At 44.5% G+C, this 22,159-nt stretch overlaps 1 protein-coding gene across 2 annotated transcripts in view; it reads right to left on the reverse strand.

Moving 5' to 3' along the window:
• Positions 1-22,159, reverse strand: part of KIF5C (kinesin family member 5C) — a 159,412-nt gene that overhangs the window by 81,120 nt on the left and 56,133 nt on the right. For both annotated transcript variants that reach the window (XM_027561223.1, XM_027561231.1), the window contains exons 3-7: positions 15,516-15,589; positions 8,260-8,364; positions 3,232-3,280; positions 2,917-2,972; positions 2,153-2,240 (exon numbers count right to left, since the gene is read on the reverse strand). In XM_027561223.1, the coding sequence (XP_027417024.1) occupies positions 2,153-2,240; positions 2,917-2,972; positions 3,232-3,280; positions 8,260-8,364; positions 15,516-15,589 (372 nt within the window). The remainder of the gene's footprint in view (positions 1-2,152; positions 2,241-2,916; positions 2,973-3,231; positions 3,281-8,259; positions 8,365-15,515; positions 15,590-22,159) is intronic.

Raw genomic sequence — 22,159 nt, forward strand, 5'->3', positions numbered from 1 at the left:
AGGCCATAGGACTTGAATAGCATTGCTCCAAAGAAGATGCATAATGGCCAAGAAGCATATGAAAAGATGCTCAACATCACTAATCATTCAGGAAATGCAAATCAAAAATCTCAATAGATATCATTTTACATCATTACACAACAGATGACTATTAAAAAGAAAACAAAAATAAAGAATAAGAAGTGTCAGCAAGGATGTGAGAAACTGAAATTCTTGTACACTGTTAGTGGGAATGCAAAATGGTACACTTGCAATGGAAAACAATATAGCTGTTCCGTAAAAAATTAAAAGTAGAATTACCATGTGATCCAGCAATTCTACTTCTGGGTGTATATACCCAAAAAACAACTAAAAGCAGGAACTTGAACAGATGTTTAAACACCCATGTTCACAACAGCCAAAAGGCAGAAGCAATACAGTGTCTATCTATGGATGAATGGATAAACAAAACGTGGTGTATGCATACAATGGAACATTACTCTGCCTGATAAAAAGAAAGGGAACTCTGATACATGCCACAACACGAATGAATCTTGAGGACACTGTGCTAAGGGAAACAAGCATGTCACAAAAGGACTTGTATCATTCCACTTATATGAAGTACCTAGAGTTGTCAAATTCATTGAGACAGGAAGTAGGACAATGGTTAACAGGGGTTGGGAGGAGGGAGTATGGTACCGGCCATTAGTATTCAATGGGTATGGAGTTTCACTTTGGGATAATTAGAAATTGTGGAAACAGGAAATGGTGATGGTTGCAAATATTGTGAATGTACTTAATGCCACTAAACTGGACACTTAAAAGAGGTTAAAATGGTAAATTGTATGTTATGCATAATATAACAAAATTTAAAAAGAAAACATCTTACCAGAATAAGAAAAAATAGTATAATGTTCTGTACCAACAGTTCTGAAGCAGAGGGCCAAGACAGACTATCAGGTATATCACAAATAATTCGTAACTAGGGAAACAGAGTGGAAACTTCTTTACAAGAGATGCTGTTAGTGTTAAGTGTATCATTCTTTCTGTAAGTGTCTAAGCAGAAGAGAAAGAAATAGAGTTTAACCCATACTGTATACAAGTCTAGGCTCAGGTATGGAACTTGCCACATAGATGAATATCATCTGATACATGCGTTGCAGTAGAGAAACAGTTGAGAATTACAGTTCTGGATCAAAAAATCATAGAACCAGTCAACAACCAAGCAGTACTTGAATCTCTCTACACCATGCAGAGGACTCACTACCTCTCCAAGTAGCAGGCTTTACGTGCAGCAGCTATAAGGACAAGGGTTTTTCTTGTAGTAGGTCAAAATCTGCCTCTCTGCAGTATCAACTGTCCTGGATGGTCTACTCGTTCAGATCAAACAAAGCAAGCTGCCCCTCTGAAGGTCAGCACCTTGAAGACATCAAGACTGTGTTAAGATATATCTACAGGCCCTGCCCAGATAAGCTTCTCTCTTCGAAGCGAGAAATTCTTTGTTCTTTCAGGAGATCGTCACAAGAAGCCACTCTCACTTGTCCCTGCCGCTCTGAATAAGACAGACATCTTTTCATAGAACCTCTGCAGCTCTAACACCACATGACCTGTTTCCCTGAGGAAGGCCCCACAAGGTCAACCAGCTGACCTGACTGTGTCGGTTATGGACAAGACAGCAAAGAGTTTACAATAAAGCACCTGGCCCCACTTTCTGAGTTCCTCTGCGTCTTTCTTCTCCTTGTTTACAGAGGATATAAATCTAACATCGTTTCTTTTGATGTGTATGACTAGCATATAGAATCTGTCAGTTTGGATTTTTTAAACAATAATAGAGTTAAAATAAATGAGCTTAGCAGCTTACTTTCTTCCACTTTAGTTGGCTAGCTGGTTGCTTATCCCCAGTGTTCAGGCTCAGGCTGTTACCCAGACCCAATGTCACCCAACATTTCCAACAGGCCCTGGACGGCTGGAGGCGCTGTTTCAGGCGCTGTGCCAGGACCTGCCCAGGCCCGCTGGTACTGCACACACCCCTGTGTCTGAGTGCCACTCACTGCTTTATAACTGCCTTCTTGGGCATTACTCCATTTGGACCTCATTACCCGCAGCCAACCTTGCTGGTAGGCAGATGTCTGTGTCCTAGGTTAGAGGGGAGGAAACCCCACACCAGGCTTACTTGTCACAGCCACGTGGCGGTTTGCTTTGCCTTCGTCTATCACATCCATGACTTCCTCCGGGCTTGACACAAATCGCTCGGTGCACCCCTGCAAGACAGCCAGAGCAAGCTGGTCACTGAAAAACTGAAAAGCAACAAGGCTTTAAAACAGCTAAACATTTTCCCACTTCTGGAACTGCAGATGCAGAGAAAGGATACAGTGTTGACCCAAAAACTCTTCCTCCTCACCAAGGGCTTGAATTCTACATTCAAAAGAAGTCTGAGAAACACTGGGAAACCCAGAAGTAAACCATAAAAGAAATGCCAGATTTTAAGTACACAGTCACACTTAATAGCAGGGGAGACAGAAAATAAAGAAGAAAACCAATGATGGAGAAAGAAACGGATGAAGTCTTGCTTTGCCTTTCAATCTAGCCACCAACTTTAATTAGATACTGAAGCTGTAGACATAATGCTACGATAGGCTTCTTCTAAGTGCCAAGTATGAACAACTGTACTCAATCCCAAAGCCTCTTTAAATGTGAATAATGTCTGTTCAGTTCTCTAGTTCTTACCTTCTGTGATCTGACATCTGGGATACACTTACATAGATACAACTGAAGAAATTAAATGCCAACTTTTTAACCAGATGAATATTAAATATAAGAAACGATTAAATATGGATATGTACTTTTTAGGTAATGTTCTGGGCATCTTAGGTAATAATCATTATGACAGTGATTGGAGGGAAATCAATTGCATCATCAGTCAAGATTTCCTCATACCTTTACGTACGGGACTCTATTTTTATCTTCATGAACAGCCAAGTTTGTCTTGGATACTACAGAGACGATAATGATGACATGCAAAGAAGAAAAGAAAAGTTAAAGGCCCTGTATTGGAGGAAAAATAGAAATTGTTACAGAAGATAGGCAGATCTAATCTGCAATAACTCAAGTTAAAGCTTTGGCTGAGAATAAGCAGACAGCCTGAAGGCAACAGAACGTCTCTATAAATTCCTGAAGCAGAAGGGCTGTAAAACATTTCAACCTCCCTGGACTGTAGTTACAGAACAAAGGACAAGAATTCGGGTTACTCACCATCAAGTAAGTCCCTGATTTTGTCCAGGTAGATCTCAAAATAGGAAACCTGATTAAAAACAAATTGATTTTGAAACAGAAATGCCACCCTGTATTTCAATAACATCATTATTAGAATTTTCAAAAGCTTTTTTGTCATGCTATGAAGAGTAAGAAAAAGGCTACAAAATGAAGATTCAGAGTCTAGAGAGGAGCGCTCCGGCCAACCCCCCGCCTCTCGGCCTTCTGTTTCCTGCTTGTCAGCTTGCTCTAAGGGTCCCTGCTCAGCGGCCCAGGCCCCACCCCCACCCCTGCATCAGAGGTCCCCATGCTCCCAACCAGGTGCTATTCACATCCTGTGCTAGTCTTATGGAAGACTCTACCTTTCACCTTAGATGACCACCAAGCAAACTGCTAGGTATGACAACAGCTAGAGCAGAACACGGAGAAGGCAATGGCACCCCACTCCAGTACTCTTGCCTGGAAAATCCCATGGACAGAGGAGCCTGTTAGGCTGCAATCCATGGGGTCGCTAAGAGTTGGACTCGACTGAACGACTTCACTTTCACTTTTCACTTTCATGCATTGGAGAAGGAAATGGCAACCCACTCCAGTGTTCTTGCCTGGAGAATCCCAGGGACGGGGGAGCTTGGTGGGCTGCTGTCTATGGGGTTGCACAGAGTCGGACACGACTGAAGTGACTTAGCATAGCATAGAGCAGAACATGTCCTTTGCAAGCAACTGTCAAAAAACCAGTAGGCCTCACCTTGGGCATGACACTCACAGCCTCATCAGACCAGGGAGGGGGCATGCTCCAAACATTCAAATGAAGAAGTGGGGAGGGGGAATAAGGGTAGTTGCTTAGAACTACAGAACCAGTAACAGGAAGAGAGCTGGTGACAGTGGCCAGCTTTGGGGAGTCCAGGAAGGACTTGAACAAAATGTAATTTAATAAAAGACAATTAATCTGTGAGAGGGAAAGGAAGCCTTCCAATGAATTATTCTCAAACTTCAGTCCCAGCACTGCCTGTACCAGCATCTCACTCAGCGTTTCTTTAAATTGCCCTGAACCCTACTGTAATCCTCCTCAATCAGAATCTCCAAGAATAGGATTTGGGAATCCACTTCTAAACTCCCCAGGTGACCCCTGACCCAGGTTGACATCTGGGAACAACTCTAACTAGATATGTGATCTTGGAGATTTAATTCACAAGTAATCAAGAACCTAGACTTCAATACTCCCATCTGTCATATGAAGCCATTGATAGCAAAAATTCCCTCTAGGATTCTGTACTCTACCTACACTTGCCTTCTGCCAACCAGATCAACTTTTCCTTCCCTCAGGTTCATGGTCTCCGCCCCCAATTCCCCCTCCCCGGAAATCTAAACAGAGGACTGAATCAAAAAGATGTTTCCTAAAAAGCTGAAAAAATAGTTGTAAAGTTGAGATGCAACTCTACAGGCGAAACCTCAGCCCTGCACCACCGGTCTTGGCTCTAGACCAGGAGAAGTAAAAACTCCCTAACCCAGCACTAGTCCCAACCCAGCTCAGGCCTGGTTCATTATCTTTCATCTGTTTCAGCCTGGAACCTCTTGACTCCTCGTTTCTCTGAAATCTGGGGTCCTGGCTTCAAACCCTGGAATCTATAGCTGAGCATCCTCTCCCTAACAACCTCTGCCTGCTTGAATGCCGGTCAAATGGCCCTGTTACTGGCTCTCTCTGTCGCAGACACACATTCCTTACCCACTGCTCCAGAAACCTCTCCCTGAGGCCACAATTCTAGGGTCTGCTTGGTCTCTAAACCTTAGACATCTCTAACCCAGTCCTTCTGCAACCCACTCTTGTATTTCAGAATTGTCTGGTTTTCATTAAGACTTTTCCGTTAACTCTGAGATCTTAAGCATGTGTCCTTATTTCCACAGGTTACAGAGAAAATTAATGACACCTGAAGACCACTCATGAAGTAGATATTAGCAAATCTGGCACTTAGAATCTTGTTCATATTTAATATAAGTATACAGAGAATTCTGATTTACTCATTTTTTACCATAGCAAATAGTGGTTTCTTGGGAGGGGGGTGAATTTTGTTATTTCTGTCACCTCAAATACTTTGTAAGACCAGATGGAAGAAAAATAAATAAGCATTTAAAAGCATGTTCAGAAATAATGTTTAAAACCTCTGTGAGGCTCACTTTAAGGAGCAGATTTTCAATACTGTCTTAATCATGCCTCTTTTTCTTGATTCAGCCTGTCACTATTCAGTTCAAAATATGGAGTAATCAATAGCAAACTTGCCTACTTAACAATTATTATCTGTGAAATAAGAGAACATAACTAACAAATGCAGGACAGGACCCTAGATTGTAAAATTCTGCCCTGACATGAGTGTCATTCCTCCTTTCCTCCCTCCCTTCATGCTGGGGCTATTTTTATCTTAATAAGATTCTAATGTGAGACCCTATTTTGAGGGCAATAATTGGTTTAACATCTTACTCCAGGATTATCCCATAAGAACCCTGCAGTTGTTCAAGGTATTTAAATGCAAACAGCCTTAAAGATGCATTAAGCTCCTAAATCTTGATCCCATCAAAGCAACAAGCTTCTGCATCCTCAATTATAAAGAACTCTGGCAAGGAGGAGAAGCTGGCTTCAGCCAACAAAGGGAGCTGTAAGGAAAAAGATCTGCCAGATGTACTTTATAAATGTTGTTGCTTTGTTTTTATATAATCTGGGGAAGGTACCACAGAAATGGGCTTCCCAGGTGGCTCTAGTGGTAAAGAACCTGCCTGCCAATGCAAGATATAGAAGAGACACAGGATTTGATCCCTGGGTTGGAAAGATCCCCTAGAGGAGGGCAGGGCAAACCACTCCAGTATCCTCTCCTGGAGAATCCCATGGACAGAGGAGCCTGGTGGGCTACAGTCCATAGGGTTTCAAAGAGTCGGACATGATGGAAGCAACTTAACATGCACGCACCACAGAAATAAGTGATGGTAGAAATTTAATATAATGGAACAGGTACTACACATGGGGTTGGTCAGTCTAATTTCAACTGTGCTGAGGACTTGATGTCACTTGGGCCATTGGGCTCTATATCTTTGAACTTCAGTTTCCTTATTTCTAAAATGATGGGCCTAGGAGATGGATGGCATCACCGACTCAATGGACATGAGTTTGAGTAAACTCCGGGAGTTGGTGATGGACAGGGAGGCCTGGCGTGCTACAGTCCAAGGGGTTGCAAAGAGTCAGACACGACTGAGCGACTGAACTGAACTGAAATGAACTGAACTGAGGCAGTTGGGTCCCAGTTTCCAAGGATCATCTGCCTCTTGGTTGATCTGCTCAGCTCCAAGTCATCTTAGAAATGCCCCCTTCTCCTCCCCATCCCCTTGTCAACCCTATCCCTGTGACAGTCACCGTGGCAGGGACCCCACAGCCATGTGCATCCTGGATACAGCTCATCAGACCAAGGCTGGGCCAATGGGCTCCTTCCCAGGAGAATGAGGGATTGGAAATAGGGGATGTGGAGCAGAAGCTGTGATGTCACCCTCTTTACCACACACACAAAAGAGAAAGATGGTCTGGAACAAGGGAAAGAAATAAAGCAAGAGGGCAGGGACAGGGACCCTAACAGGGATGGAGTTTCTTTTGGCAGTAATGAAAATGTTCTGGAATTAACCAGTGATCCTGAAGGCATCATACAGAGCTAATTTGATGTTTCCAGTAGAAGTCTGTACTTTATCGTTGGTATATTTTTCACAAAAGATTTTTGAATAATAGGACTACCAAAAGTAGAAAGGAAAGTAGGTGTCAGAATCTGTTTTTGCTGGTAAAAGACTACAGTAAGTCTTACAGAATGTACTTTTCAAAATTCATGTTTAATTTTGCATTTTGCCTTCTTAGTGCCTAGTTTTCTTGCCACCTTCTAGGATAAACATGTACAAAACTTTGATTTAACTAAACATCTGTATTTTCACCTTTCAGAGGTGATGCTACTAATATTCTTTACGGAAATCATATATTCCCCTTTCATTTAAAATGTGTTGTAAGACTTTCCATGTAACTGTTTATACACTTACTTAATAAATCTGCTTAGTATTCACTGATGGTGGTTGTACAATTTGGAAAACATACTAAGAACCATTAAATTGTACACTGTAAAAAGATTAAGTTTATGGTATGTGAACCATATCACAATTTTCTTAAGGAAAAGCAGAGCCTGGATTTCTTACTTCTCCACAACTCCCCGCCCCCACACCTGCTGCCAGATGCTTTATCGACAACAACTTCCTCTATTTGCTTAAACAAGTGACTTTCAGTCACTTGCAAACAAAGGAGTTCCAATGAATACACCCCTCGTACCAAATGTTAAGAATTAACAGCTATAGTTAAGAGAGTAGAAACCTCCCTTTTTCAGTTCAAATTTAAGCCAGAACATAGGTATGAAAAACAAAAACAAGAAGGAAAAGAATTCCCTTTCTCAGCACTTCTCAGAATGCGCTCCTCCAAATGCTAGTCTGTTGCCCTCCAAGGAGGGAAAAGTAGGTCCACAGTCAAGGACGCTGGGAAATGTGACACCACAGGTCCACTGTGCACAGTGCATTACACAGAGGCGCACTTGAGCATGGGGTAAATTTAAATTGTTCAACAAGAGCACTTTCCCAGCTAATTTGGCCACATAAGCCTTTTCCACGGCAGCCCACTGAGTAATGATATGAGGGACTGGGTTCCCCAGACACACTTTGGGAAACGCTGTCCTTGCCCAATTATGGACACACGCCAGTCATATCTATAGAAACCCACAGGGTAAAGGGGAGAATTTAGACCACAGTCACGATGATTCCATCCTAAAAAGGGCTTTTCCTTTATCTCAATACTTCCTTGGTATTGGCCTAAGCCATTAAATAATAAATATGGCTCTGCTGACCACAGAAATGTCACTTAAAATCAATAAAATCATCTTCTACGTGCATGTAAAAAAGAGGAAAGCAAAGAAACACAACCTGGGGGTCAGTTTCTTCTTTCAGGACTCAACCAATTGCGCTTACCTTGATGTGGAACTCCAGGTTCTCATCCATGGAATAGATATGGTCAAAGATGTCGTGCGCAATCCTTGGAATGATGCCCATGAGCTGAGGGTCGTGTAGCTTCCCCTAGTGAGTGAAAACACAACACAGGTATCTAAAGGGCGCTGGGTACCTGAGCACCGTGTGGGGGAGAGAGAGGACCATACCCGGGCTTCTTAAACAGGAGCAGGGAGACGCTTAAACAGGACGCAGAGACTGCCTGCTCCCCTGCAGATCCACCCCACAAGCCAACAGACCAACAGTTAGCAGGATAACTCAAGCCCGTGTGGCTCTGAAGACCCACAATATCCCCTCCTGCTGCCACTGGGGGCAGCAGATCAGTGTGTATGCAGGTGAGCTTGTGGGTAGAAGGGAGAGAAAGAGAATGAATGAGGTTATACGTGTGACTGTAACATACTAAATGTGGGCTTTGGTTTAGAATGTTTACACATTGACCAGAACCTACAAATCCAAGTTCATCTGCCTTAATGAAATCACATCAAGAGCTGATAGACATAGTTTTATTCACATCATCACTGCCTAAACATTTCCAAGAACCTGATTCTGCAAATACCTGCAGTAGCACTTTAAAAACCAATCAAGAAAATCCATTTTATCAATTTCTTTTAAAATCTATACTTCCCAGGTTTTGTTTCAAATATTTTGGCTGTTTTTAATATGTAAATCTGCTTATAAACTTTTTCCCCCCTTTTTCCCACTTGTATTCATTTTACCTAATACATGGATGGATAGATGAATGTTTCTGTTATCTCACACAGAACACACAGAAGTCGCTCAGTCGTGTCCGACTCTTTGCGACCCCATGGATTGTAGCCCACCAGGCTCCTCGGTCCATGGGATTTTCTAGGCATGAATACTGGAGTGGGTGGGTTCTTCTCTGTTATCTCAATTATCACTAAATCCATTTTCAAAATCCAGAATTTGCTGTTTCAAATACTTTCAAAAAGATACAGCGTAGTACCTGAAACTAATTCTTCAAGAGGAGTTCTAGAAGTGTTTAAAGCAACAGACTTACAAAGGACCTCAGCATACAACTTCCAGAGGGCCTGCTCTACACACACACCAAAGGAACATTTAAGTTCCATGTTGAATAACCTATCAGCTCACAAACACAGGGTTTGCATATCAAAGCAATTGTCAATAACTGCATACCCAGATCACTCTGCCTTTCAGAAGTTCTAAAATTCTAGGAAGAAATGGAGCTGGCAGAAAAGCCAACTTGCTCTCTGGTTTTCCAGGAATGCCCAACAGTCTTCATGAATTTGACTCACATATCTTTGTTCCAAATCTGCCCAATACCTGAAAGATCTGCTTTGTTTTCTTCAATCAAGTCCTCTTTTTCTTTCAGATGACTTTCAGGCCAATATCTGAGTTATGAAAAGCAAGAAGTCACACAAACCCCAGCACTAACTTCAGGCCATAGAACACTTTCCATTTTGAGCCGTCCTTCAGCACCTGATTCCTGACCGTCCACTCTGTCCAAAGCAAGGGAAACGCTGAATTCAGACACTTCTGGCCTCTGGCAAAGCTCTCTTATCGGGAAAATAGGTACTCTCCTGGAATGCCTCATCTGCCAAGAATCCTAAATCATTTGATGTATTTCTCTCGTTTTTTTTAGTTTAACTGTATACTCCCTAAAGGCAGGATGGCCAGTAAATATTTCTTTCCAGGGCTTATGAGACTCAGTACAATATCTACTGCATAGAATTACTATAGAATCTAAATTGAAAAGTATATATAATGGGCTTAGTGACAATAAATGTTGTTATTCAGCTCATAATAACGTTCTCATTAAGCAGTTGTTAGGGTTTATTTGACCTGAAGAGTCTTAAAACATGTTACTACCCCAGATGTATCTAATGAAAACAAAGCCAAATTACTGAGCCATCACTTCTTATTGGCCGTCATAAACATGTAACAAATCAAAATACTGGACCCCACCTGCTTTGGACTGTGGACTCTGCTGGCAGAAATGGTACCTACACTGAAAACACAGATCTCTGTTCTATCAAATGTGACACCAATGGGCCAATCTGACTCAGAAAGTCCGAAGAGTATCCTCCTCCACCACCCCCGCCCTGGAGCTCTTGAATAATCCATCACAACACTTCAGCTTCTCCTCAGTGGCCCACAGCCAAAGCGGAATGATTGATAATACAAAAATCATTTATAATTGACTCAAATCTTTTCCCTAGATGCCTTTGCTTTCAACAGACTGACCTTCCAATTAATTCTGGGTGCATACAAGTTTTGACATCGCTTTTTTGCCTTCGTCGGGGTGTGAACCAAGGCAGAATCAGGATGAGCCTGGACACTCCCTATTTTGTTTCCCTGAAGACTCAACCCAAAAATCATACAAGAAGGAGCACATGCTCATTTGGAAAGGCCTAGTAATACCCCCCATTCCCATAGTGACGCAGTGATACCCAAAGCTACCAGAGGTTTAAGGGCTAGGATGCCTTCTTCTAGCTCATAAGCCCAAGAGCGGTGAGGCCCTTTATGCTCAGTAAACTGAGGATGCCAAAATGATCTGTGTGTGGGTGTGTGTGTGGTATCAATGTACACAGTGTGCAGTGTGTGCATATGTCTGGTGTCAGTGTACACGGTATGTAGTGTGTGTGTGTGTTTATAAGAGATGATATGTGTTTGTGTAGTGTGTGTATTTGTGTTGTGTGTGGTGCACACAGTGTGTAGGTGTGAGAGGCATGAGGATGTGTGGGGAAGGCTATCAATGAGAGGTGTGGTGAGGAAGAATGTGTGTGGTGTGTGTGGTGTGTGTGGGGTGTGTGTGTAGTGTGGAGGTATGTGAGGTGTGATGAGGATGAATGTGTGTGGTGTGTATGGTGTGGAGACAGGTCGTATCTGTGTGTGGTGTGAAGCTCCATGTGGTATGTGTGGTGTGTGTGGTCTGGAAGTGTGTGTGGTGTGGAGGCGTGTGTGGTGTGGAGGCGTGTGGGGTGTGGAGACGTGTGTGGTGTACATGTGGTGCAGTGATGATGGATTTGTGTGGTGTGGAGGTGTGTGTGGTATGGAGGTGTGTGTGGTGTGGAGGTGTGTGTGGTGTGGAGGTGTGTGTGGTGTGGAGGTGTGTGTGGTGTACGTGTGGTGCAGTGATGATGGATTTGTGTGGTGTGTGTAGGAGACAAGCATTCCACAAAGGTCTTCACTGCAAACGAAGTGGCAAACGAAAGGCATACGTACACAAACAATAAATAGTCACCTCAGGCAAAAAAGGTAATAAAGAGGCAATGAACTCTAGAAACTCAGAGAACAGAAACATCCCTTGCAGCTGGGGTGACATGGGATGGCTTCCTTGAAAGACACCAGATCTGGAGGGATGAGTAAGATTAAGGAGACGTGAGACTGTGGGCAGAGGAAACAGGAGAAAGAGAACGGGGGAGGGACTGAGAGAGCACGCTGCTGTTTGGAGAACGTGACAAGTTTAGTCGGCTGGAGGATCAGGGATGAACTCGAGTGGACATTACCACTCCATCATCTTGTTTCTCCCAGAAAGCAAAAGAGACATTTTAATACTTGCGTCCTGTATAATCTTCCTCAAATCCTGTATAATTTCCCCACTTCTGAAGGTGGCCTTCTTGGAGCACATGTGAAAGCAGAAACCAGACCCAGGCCATTGGCCATGGAACAAGACTCCCTTTGTTCCAGCCCCAGTGGCCTCCTCAGCCTCCCAAGCAGGACAGAGTTTCCTGAAACACTTAGGATGGGAGAGTGGGGGCCCGTCAGCGCACAAGCGCCAATGCACGCAGACAGGCTCATGAAAATCCACTTGGCAGCTCCTCGCAGCAGGACAGCCTGCACCCTCCCAGGGCCTCCAGGTGTCCCTTTGGGCAGAAGGAAAAACACAGCGTGTCTGCATCCATCTGAATCAGTGTGCAGAAGCAGGCCAAAAAGCAAGGCACGGGGCGAGAGAAGCCCTTCCCAGCCTCCCGCTCCGAACAAAGGTCTGGCCCTCTCTCCTCCGTGCAGCCAGCACCCCAGGACCCCTCTTCCAACCAGCCCCTGAACATTGCCCACCAGAGCCCAGCCAGGGCCCAGCACACCGAGGGTCCCCTCAGCTTAGCACCAACACTGCCAAGTGTTTCCCATTTGTGCTGAAAATCCGCCTGAAACGCACCATCTTCAGAAGCTAATCTTTCCAATTTTATGTGGGCTTATCTGTTTGCTCCCCTCAATAGAAGGTAATGGAATCACCACTGGATGCCAGACCCCAAACTGGGGCAGGGAGGGGGATTAAAATGAAAAACAGCTTTTAAATGTGACAGCTCTGTCCATTCATGGAATTAACAGTCCCTTCCCAGAGCTTTTAAAAGATCACAATGTATAATGCCGAATATATAAAATCCTCCTTGTAGAAGGTGAGAGCCCTGAAGGGTTTTGTTGGTTTTTGTGTTTTTTTTGTATTTCAGGGCCCTGGGTTTCCTGGTCTCCTACAATGTCCAGACTTCAGTATGGGGATTCCCCTTTCCTCTGTTTTCCTCTAAAATATTTCCTACCTTTTCTCCAACTACCATCCCCCTTCAGAATGAGCCAGATGCAGAGTATGGAGGGGGTGGCAAGGCACTAGGGTCCCCCATCCACCCCACTCCTTCCTCCTGCAGACATAAGCATGTGGTCCCCCAGAGTCACAGTAAAGGAAAGCAGCTCATTCTCAGCAACCTTTTGAAACGGACAAGGAAGGAAAAGCAACAGAATTCAGGCAACTGTGAGAGCCACCCGAACAGCATCCTGTTCCTTTTAGGTCCCATGAGTCCCTCCAGACCCACGGTACCACTCCCAGGGTGCAGGGTTTACACAGTGAGTCACAGACAGCTGGAGAGGCTCTCATTTAATGCAACGTCTCCAATTTTAGTGTGAAGGGGATGGCACACCTCTTTGCCATTTCCTCACATCCACCTTGGAGAAGGCAATGGCACCCCACTCCAGTACTCTTGCCTGGAAAATCCCATGGACGGAGGAGCCTGGTGGGCTGCAGTCCATGGGGTCGCTAAGAGTCGGATACAACTAAGCTACTTCACTTTCACTTTTCACTTTCATGCATTGGAGAAAGAAATGGCAACCCACTTCAGTGTTCTTGCCTGGAGAATCCCAGGGATGGGGGAGCCTGGTGGGCTGCCATCTCTGGGGTCGCAGAGTCAGAAACGACTGAAGCGACTTAGCAGCAGCAGCAGCACATCCACCTATATCCTTGGCCACCCATATGCAACACAAACAAAGATTCTACTCTGGGGACAGGTCTCTTGTTTGGTGATTTACAATTTAAATTTTTGCCATTTAGCAAATACATTGTATTTATTTCTCAAAGATGAATTAATCCCAAAGCTTAAAAGGTCACTAGTGTAGGCATTTTGTAAGATTTGGGGGGGAGGGTTTAAATATTGCATTTTTTTGTATTGTATATGGTAGGGCAAGTTTCCAAATAACTAAGGAATGATTCCCTCATAAGAAGCCGTCTCCTACTCTCTCTCTCAGGTGTTATGAAGGAGTTTCTGCCCATGGTTACTGGGGTGGGTGAAACTCAGGCAATGGATCACTGCAGTTTTTCTAGTGCCTAGCAGGTTAAGTGTCTGGGGCCCAGTAGAGAGGCAGGAGAGGGGCCAAAGCAGAAGCGTGGGGTACACCCATGCCTGTACCCCATTTCCAAGGATGTGAGATGCACTGCCACAGGATGTAAGATGCAGGGAAGAGACCAAAAGGCTCGGGTGACCAGGAACAGTCCTGCTCCACCTGGAAAAGGTGGCAAATAAACCCGGGGCTTCCTTTAATCTGTGCAGTCTCTGAACCCCTCTGTCTCAGTGAAACAGGGGGAAGTGAATCAACACAACAGGAATGAGGTCCCCCAGAGTCATGCCCCATACTTGGAAGTCGGTGTGAGCAGAACACCAGAGCCCTGAGGATATTAGCCTCGTGCCTTTGAAATCTCTTCTTCAATAGGAATGATTCATAAGCTAAACCGAGTCTGCAGTAGGCAACTCAGTGACAGTCCCAAGAGGGGACCGTAAATGAAAAACCTAAGCTTGAAGGATTAAGGATTCATCTTACCCTGCTGCTTGTAAGATGAATTCCCCAAACTTCCTCTGTGTAGTTGCTTATAATAACCACTCTTCACCTCTCCTCACCTGTCAGGTGGGCCCAGTCTTTAGAACAATTATCCAGCCCCAAAGGTTGTTTAGGAGTCAAATCCATGGCAAAAAGCAGGAAAAGAAGAGGTAAAAGGGGCCAATTTTTTCTGCAGGCATGCCCTGTCTGGAAAACTGCCTGGAGCCACAGAAATCCAGGGCCAACAGTCAGAGCTGGGGACACACCCTCAAGGGCACAGGGGACCAGGGGTGTATGTTTCTGGGGAAGGATGCTAAACATTCACTCACGATGTGCATGGAGGGGACCAGGGGTCCACAAGGGCTGGCCCGACACTCATGGGTCAGCCAGGGCCCCCACGAGGATACCATTTTCACAAATATTCTATCGAAGCCCTCCTATGTGACAGCCGTGGTCTCACACACCAGCAATGTGAGTAAAGAAGTGAATGAGACAACGAACAGCTTTGCTCCAATGAAACTTACACCTCATATCATGGTGAAATTGCACCCAGAACTGCTGGATCATCAGAATTTTCAACCAAAATGTATAAGAATCTAAGAATCTTCAACCTAGAATTGTTTGAAATTTTCCCATTTTAAACACTGCCTGCAATTTGTAAAAAAGCAACAAATAAAAACCAAAAAACCACAGAACACTGCAGGTCATACAGAAATGTGTCTGTGGGCTGAATGTGGTCCAAAAGCCAGCTTCTTTCAACCTCTGACCTACAAATTTTTATTTATCCAGAAGAGACTTGCCTCCCCAGAGACTCTTTAGAGAGTAAATGATTTTCACAACAGACCTTCTCAGCAAGATGGGGCTGACAGCCCATAGGGATACTCACACCACTGGTTAGCTTGTTGTAAACAGAATTTATTATTAATATTTTCACAGAGCTATCAAAAGAGGATTTTTTTAATACTGAACTCCTGAGACTTTATTACTCACCACTATTTTTAAAACACCTCAAAGATACACAAAAACTGTGACACAAATATAACATCCCCTTAACCATCTCTATTGCTCAGTCAAAAAGCCACATGCACCTAACATTTTGCAGGAAGCGCCACTTCCATTCAGTCATCTCAGAGACTGACGACAGCACACTGAAGCCTTACCTCCATGGTGTGTGTTTTTCCTGATGACGTCTGTCCATACGCAAAAATCGTCCCATTGTAACCCTCAAGGACATCTGCAAGCAAGAAAAAAATTAAAAGTAACTCATTACTTTGATTGCATGCCAGTGCCGGTTGCCTGTTTTAAAATTACATTTTCCAAATGGCCCATCTCATTTTTCACACAAATGATGTATTCAATTCCATTTGCATTTTAAGTAGAATTGTGAGATAAAAGCAGGAATGAGGGCCTCCACGGCTCCACAAAATAAAAATAAATGGACTCACATGCCTATGGAATATATTAATAAAGGGAAAGGCGGACACACTTTCTCCCGGTTATATCAAAATCAAAACAGATATCGAGCACTGTATTTTATTTTTAGTAGAAAGGGATTTGAATTTTCTTCTCCATGTTGATCTCTTGAGATCTGTCAAGGGGGGAAAATATTATCATGCCCTGAGTCTCTGCAGTGAGGTGCATGTAGAATTCTTCTCCTGAAGATCTGATTTGGATTGGGTTAAACCTGGCCCCAGCAGGTTCCTTGCGGAGGTTTCTTGAGAAGCTACCCGGAGCCCATTCAGAGCAGAGCTTGTCCAGAGTTGGGAGGCACAGGGCCCCATTCCATATACTGAGACACATGGTGACAATCCAGTGAGCCCGGAAACCAACTGGGTCCTAACTCAAATTTAATGCCTCTCTTTTTCCAGTGACTGTGCTAGGAAGATGGCCCTGGCCCAAGAGCTTTGGGAATTTCCTTTAACTACACAAGGAGCAGGGGCTTCCCTGGTAGCCCCTCTGTAAAGAATCCATCTGCCAATGCAGAAGACGTGGGTTTGATCCCTGGGTCAGGAAGATCCCCTGGAGGAGGAAATGACAACCCACTCCAGTATACTTGCCTGGAGAATCCCATAGACAGAGGAGGCTAGCGAGCTCAAGTCCATAAGGTCACAAAAGAGTCAGACATGACTTAGTGACTAAAACAACAACAGCAACAGGAGGAGCAGACTGTGCTGACCCCACACGCTGTAGGCTGCTTCCATCACACAGAGACGATTTGGGGGCGGGGGGTGGCGTGTGGACAGTCGGACAGACGTTGCTATGAGCTGGCAATTATCTGTGGGAATTCTTTCAAAGCGGCAGAGGTGATTAAAATATATTTAGTGCTCATTTCCCTCGATCTGCTTCACCCACATAAACAGCACGGACAAGCGGGATGATGCATGATTAATATCCCTGACCCCCTACCTTTACATAAGGGAGGAAGTTCTCACTCCTAAAAGCACAGAGGGGTGGGGAGAGGAGCCCTATAAGAGGGTGTCCTCTCCAAGGCCATATACAAAGAAAAAAAAAAATCAAGCCAGGTAAGCAACTCCGTCTATTTCAGGCCCTGATTAGGTTGGTTTGTTTGCTTTTTTGGTCTCCCTCAGTTTTATGATGGTGGTTAGTTTTTGCTATTTTGTTGAGTCTCCTAAAAAAAATTTTTTTTAATACATGTTTACTGATCTGAGGCTTTGGAGTGTAAACTGGGATCAGAAAAGAAACTGGGATTTTCCCTCGAGAAGCTAAAAAAAAAGAAAAATTAAATGGCAGGATTTTTTTTTTTTTTTTAATCATAGCAGCTCTCAAGAGTTTGTGTCAAGCTATATTGAGAGAGAAAAAATGTTCACACATATCTGACTTCTGGTAATGGTTTCCCTGGTAACAGGGGAAGCAAAAGCTTGAAGACTACAATGTAAGGGCTGGAGGTTCAAGCTTCAGTCTTCTTGAAAATGCCAACCTGCTCAGAGAAAAGGTTTCTCTAGTAGAAAACAGTAGTCGGAGTGGGAGCTTCTACACAACCACAAATGACATGCTTTGAGGGACTTGAAGAAAGAAAGAGGTCTCCATCCTTGGATGTTTGAACATTTTGTATGTTCACGGCACAAACACCTCCAGACAATTTCAATGCCAGCCACAATCACAGCACCTAAGCTCCTAACTGATTAGAAATTAAACCTCTCCCCCCACCCTGAAAGGGCTTCCTTATTTTAAGTCCCTGTGGAGGAAGCACCCTGGGACCCATTAGCTCAGGCATTAGGACAGGAGGAAGGGAGCCAAGGCCAAGGTCCAGTCCCTCTGCTCCTCCTCAGAGCCACTGGCCACCCCACACGCCCACCTGCACAGAGGGGGCCCTGAGCAGCTGCCCCCCGGAAGAAACCTCAGCTCAGAGTCCAGCTCTGCTGACAGCGGAAAACCCAGTACTTCTTCCTCTGCCAGGAAGTGAGAGGGCGAGGGCTCTGGAATTGTGCCCCACAGACATCCCCAGTCCCCCCATCTAATCCACCCTCACTAAATCCTAGGGAGCCACACTGCTCACCAGACTCCCTCAGGCTAAGGGCTGGGACACATACATGCAAACACATAATGCTCGTGGACAGCATCGCTTGTTTAGGGTAGGGAGCTAAGGGCACGTGAGACTCTTGGAGAATCCCTGATTCTTTGTTGCTGCTATGGCAACACTGTGGGCAATTGCTTTTTATTTATTTATTTTTTTTAAAGAAAAGGAGAACACACAAAACACCATTAGGACAAACTCCACTTAGCCTTAAGTGTTCAGAATCATGTAACAATTAATTCATTGTTGGAGAACCTATCTCGGTGTTCAAGGTTGAAGAGGGCTGATGTCACCCTCTATCAACTGGATTCTGAATCAGAAGGTGATTTAAAAAGAAAACAAGAAGCTCTTCTAACCTGGTGTCCTCTATTTCCTTCCAAACTCTGGGTTTGGGGGGCTTGCTTGTTGTTGCATCCACATTTGCTTATGAGGGGAGAAGACACATGGAGAGCGGGGCACAGCACCAAAATGCACATGAGGCTGGACCACAAATGCGGGGAGATGGAGGACACCCGCCAAGGACAGAAAGATGAGGGGAACAGGCCTGTGCTTGCTGCCACTGAGCCACATCACCACCCGCCCGCCTCTGCAGAAAGAGCCCACAGAGAGGCACTTTCATCACGCTGAAGGCCAGGTCCTGGGCCCAAGGAAAGCATTTGTTTCAGGGTCTCTGTCATAACAGGATGACTGTTTCTGTACACCAGCCACAAAGCCAGAGACCAGCCCAGCTGGACAGAACCTTTCTTTGTGACAGGGACTGGCGTGATGTGACCTCAGCTCACACCACAGGGCTAGCGGGGCCCCATACAGCACACGTCCATCCAGCAGCCAAGCAAACCCAGAAGAGAGCCCATAGCGCGCGGGAAGAGTCCTGTCATCTCCCGGGAGGAAAGCAGAGGGGAGTGGGGTCCTTGAAAATACTCTGTGCCTCCTGGTGTGGCCTCAGAGTCGAGCTGCCCTCCCTAGGCTTTACCAGTTCTGAGTCTAGGTCTTGCTGAAGCAGAAGAGTTAGTTCCATTGAGTGGCAGGTAAGAATTCGGGGAGGACAGAATCACAGCTACACATCGGGGCACGTGGGGAGGCTGTCGTGGCCTCCTGTCATCTCTCCTTGTGAAACAGTGGCCCAAGAGTGGCTCCAGCTGTTGCCGTTGTTTAGTTGCCTAGTCGTGTCCAGCTCTTTTGCAACCCCATGGACTGCAGCGCGCCAGGCTCCTCTGTCCATGGAATTCTCCAGGCAAGAATACTGGAGTGAGTTGCCATGCCCTCCCTCCAGGGGATCTTCCCGACCCAGAGATTGAACCCACATCTCTTAAGTCTCCTGCACTGGCAAGCAGGTTCTTTACTGTCTGAGCTACCAGGGAAACACAAGTAGCACCAAAGCCTCTGGCAATAGTGGCTAACAAGCCACCCCTGGCTTGGACTCCTAAGGCTCTCGCCAGCCAACCACACTACTCAAGCAGGCTGTGCCCAGAGATTGCAGAGACCATCCTACCAAACACCAACAGCCAGCCAGGATGCTGGGCCTGCCAAGCTGGGGGCACCCACGCCACTGTGCCCAGGCAAGGGCATGCTGCATCTTCAGAATGGAAGCGTGCCTCCTCATTGGCAGCAGCCAGGGTCACCCAGCAGCCCTGGGAACCCAGTCTCTGTTTTTTCCCTTTTTCCCTTCTCTACTCCCGTTCCTACCCCTGCCTTTCTGCAAGGTAGTCCATATGGCCTGGTGGAAAAGGAATAACTCATAAAATAATTACCAAATGCTCATTACGGGCCCACAAGACAAGTGGGGGCAGGATAGTCCAGAAAAATTCAAGTCAGACAAACTCAGGTTCAAGGCACGGCCTCACTAGTCCCTAAACTACCTGGTCAAGTTACTTCACCTCAATTTCCTCTTTAGTACAATGGGAATAATAATACTCACACACCTTATAAAGTCGTAAAGATTTAAAATGCAGTAACATATGTAGAATGCATAGAGGGTACCTGACAGATAACAGCGGCAAAATAAATGTAATTCTTCTTAAAAGTCATATATAATAGAATAATAAAATTGATCTGATAATATCCCTGAGCTTAAAATTCTCCATTGGGGACTTCTCTGAAGGTCCAGTGGTTAAGACTCTGTACTTCCACTGCAGGAGCTACGGGTTCAATCCCTGGTTAAGGAACTCTGATCCCACATGCTTTGTAACAAGGCCAAAAAAAGAAAAAATTCCACAACTCTTCAGTGGGTCCACATCACCTACAGGATAAAGTCCATCAATTTCTATCCAACTCTGGTCCTGCCTAACTGTTTAATATTTATTTCTATTTATTAATTGTTTATTTGGGTCTTCATTGGAGCACTTGGGATTTTTATTTGCAGCATGTGAACTCTTAGTTGTGGCATGTGGGACCTAGTTCCCTGACCAGGGATCAAACCTGGACCCCCTACATTGGGAGAGTGGAGTCTCAGCCACTGAACCACCAGGGAAGTCCCCAGCCTAACTTTTTAGGGCTTATCACTCTGCACCCTAAGCTTTAGGCTTTGGTTTTTTGCTGTTCCTTCTGCTTGTACAGCCCCGCATATTCTATGCTCCTCAGATCCCAACCTTTCCAAGAAGCCTTCCTCAATTCTCCAATCCTCCTCCCCACTCACCAAAATCAACAGTATCAAGTGACTTTCTTCTGTGCTCCCATAGCATTTTGCACACACGCATCTTAAAGCACATAATCTCCACATGTATAATAACTACGCAAGCATCTGCTCCTTCTCTATACTCAAAGATTTCTGCAGAGTCTTAGGTGTCTTAGTGACTTCAGTCCTTAGCAATACTTAACCATATGGCAAATACCTAGTATACTCACATCAAAACACGAATGAAAGAAACAATCAAATGGATGCAGTTTAAAGAAATTAGAACTGGAAAACAAGAAACCGTCTTCTCCAGCACTGGAGGATCTACATCCAGTTAATCTGGAAGGCAAATGCCAGGGGAGGCTTCTGTACATGGGGAAACAGTTTCTCCGATTACTTCAGTAACAGTGCCCAGTGACCAGTTTTTAAATCCTAGGGCATCCATAGGAACCTTCCTATTTACCATGCTGGTACCCACAAACCCTATCACCTCTTCTAGAAGAAATGGAGAGAATTCTACACTCTTTCAGATGACATTTTGAAAAACACACACCAGGCAAAGATGGGAGCGTAGGAGATGCCAGGACGCTACAATCAAATGTTCAAAATATATTTTTTTAAACCCAGTGAAGTTGAAGGGAATGCAAGGACCAAGAGAGAATAAAGCTGTCCAGTTAAAAGGAGTCTCTCTGATCTCAAAATCATTTATGGGTTTAGATAGACTTGAAAGGAAAGCTCACCAATCTACTATATCACCATGAATTGCAGAGGCTTAAGGGACTTTTAGAAGTCATTTGTTCAAATCTTGGCCTCTAGAAAAAAAGATTCCCATTGTACCACCTTCCATTCCTGATGTAAACAAGGTTTATCATGGCCAGAGAAACCTCAGCTGTACCTGAGTAATCTATGCCAAGCAGTTCTTTCTTTTATACCTACATTTTATCTTGCTGACACAGAAATACACGGCCACTTCCCCTCATGGCAGCTTCAGTGGATACCAAAAAAAAAAAGTTAAATTTGGTCTCCATTATGCCCCTAATAATTTCCTTTTAAGGGAGAATAAGACACTCTTTATTGCTACAAAATGAGCATGTTGATGCTATATTTATGGTGCCCAAGAAATGTCTGTGTACTATATCATGTCAGAGCCTGATTTTATTTTCGATGGTTTTCTTTGTGACTCACTGTCTATTGGGGACTCAAGTTATCCACAGTTAGGAAGTCCACAAGAACCGCCCCCCACACCTAGGGACTGTCCATTTCTGACGTTTCATATTATAAAAAAACCCAAACACTGAAAGGGACCCAAACTTATCTAGTAAATAAAAACTTCAGGGTTATTAGCATTATTTGTTAATCACAGGATTTTTTACAAATGGAGTGCATCCATCTCTAATTACGATGTCAACTTAGAGAGGGTGGGTGTGTATTTAAATAGCCCTCGTGCTTAGCACAGCAAGCAGTAAATACTATTTGGTTCTGATAATGAAGGAGGAGAGAAAAAGAACGAATTCTGGCTTGTATGTGATTACTTTAATAAAAATATAAAAGAGACTGATAATAGAGGGGAAGGGGGGCTGCCTAGGAGCAAAACTATATACTCCAGAAAGAGCAAATATGTTTAGACAAGGAAGCAAAAGAGTAGAAGTAGAAAG

Source organism: Bos indicus x Bos taurus, chromosome 2, assembly GCF_003369695.1.
Source record: "Bos indicus x Bos taurus breed Angus x Brahman F1 hybrid chromosome 2, Bos_hybrid_MaternalHap_v2.0, whole genome shotgun sequence".
NCBI lineage: Eukaryota > Metazoa > Chordata > Mammalia > Artiodactyla > Bovidae > Bos > Bos indicus x Bos taurus.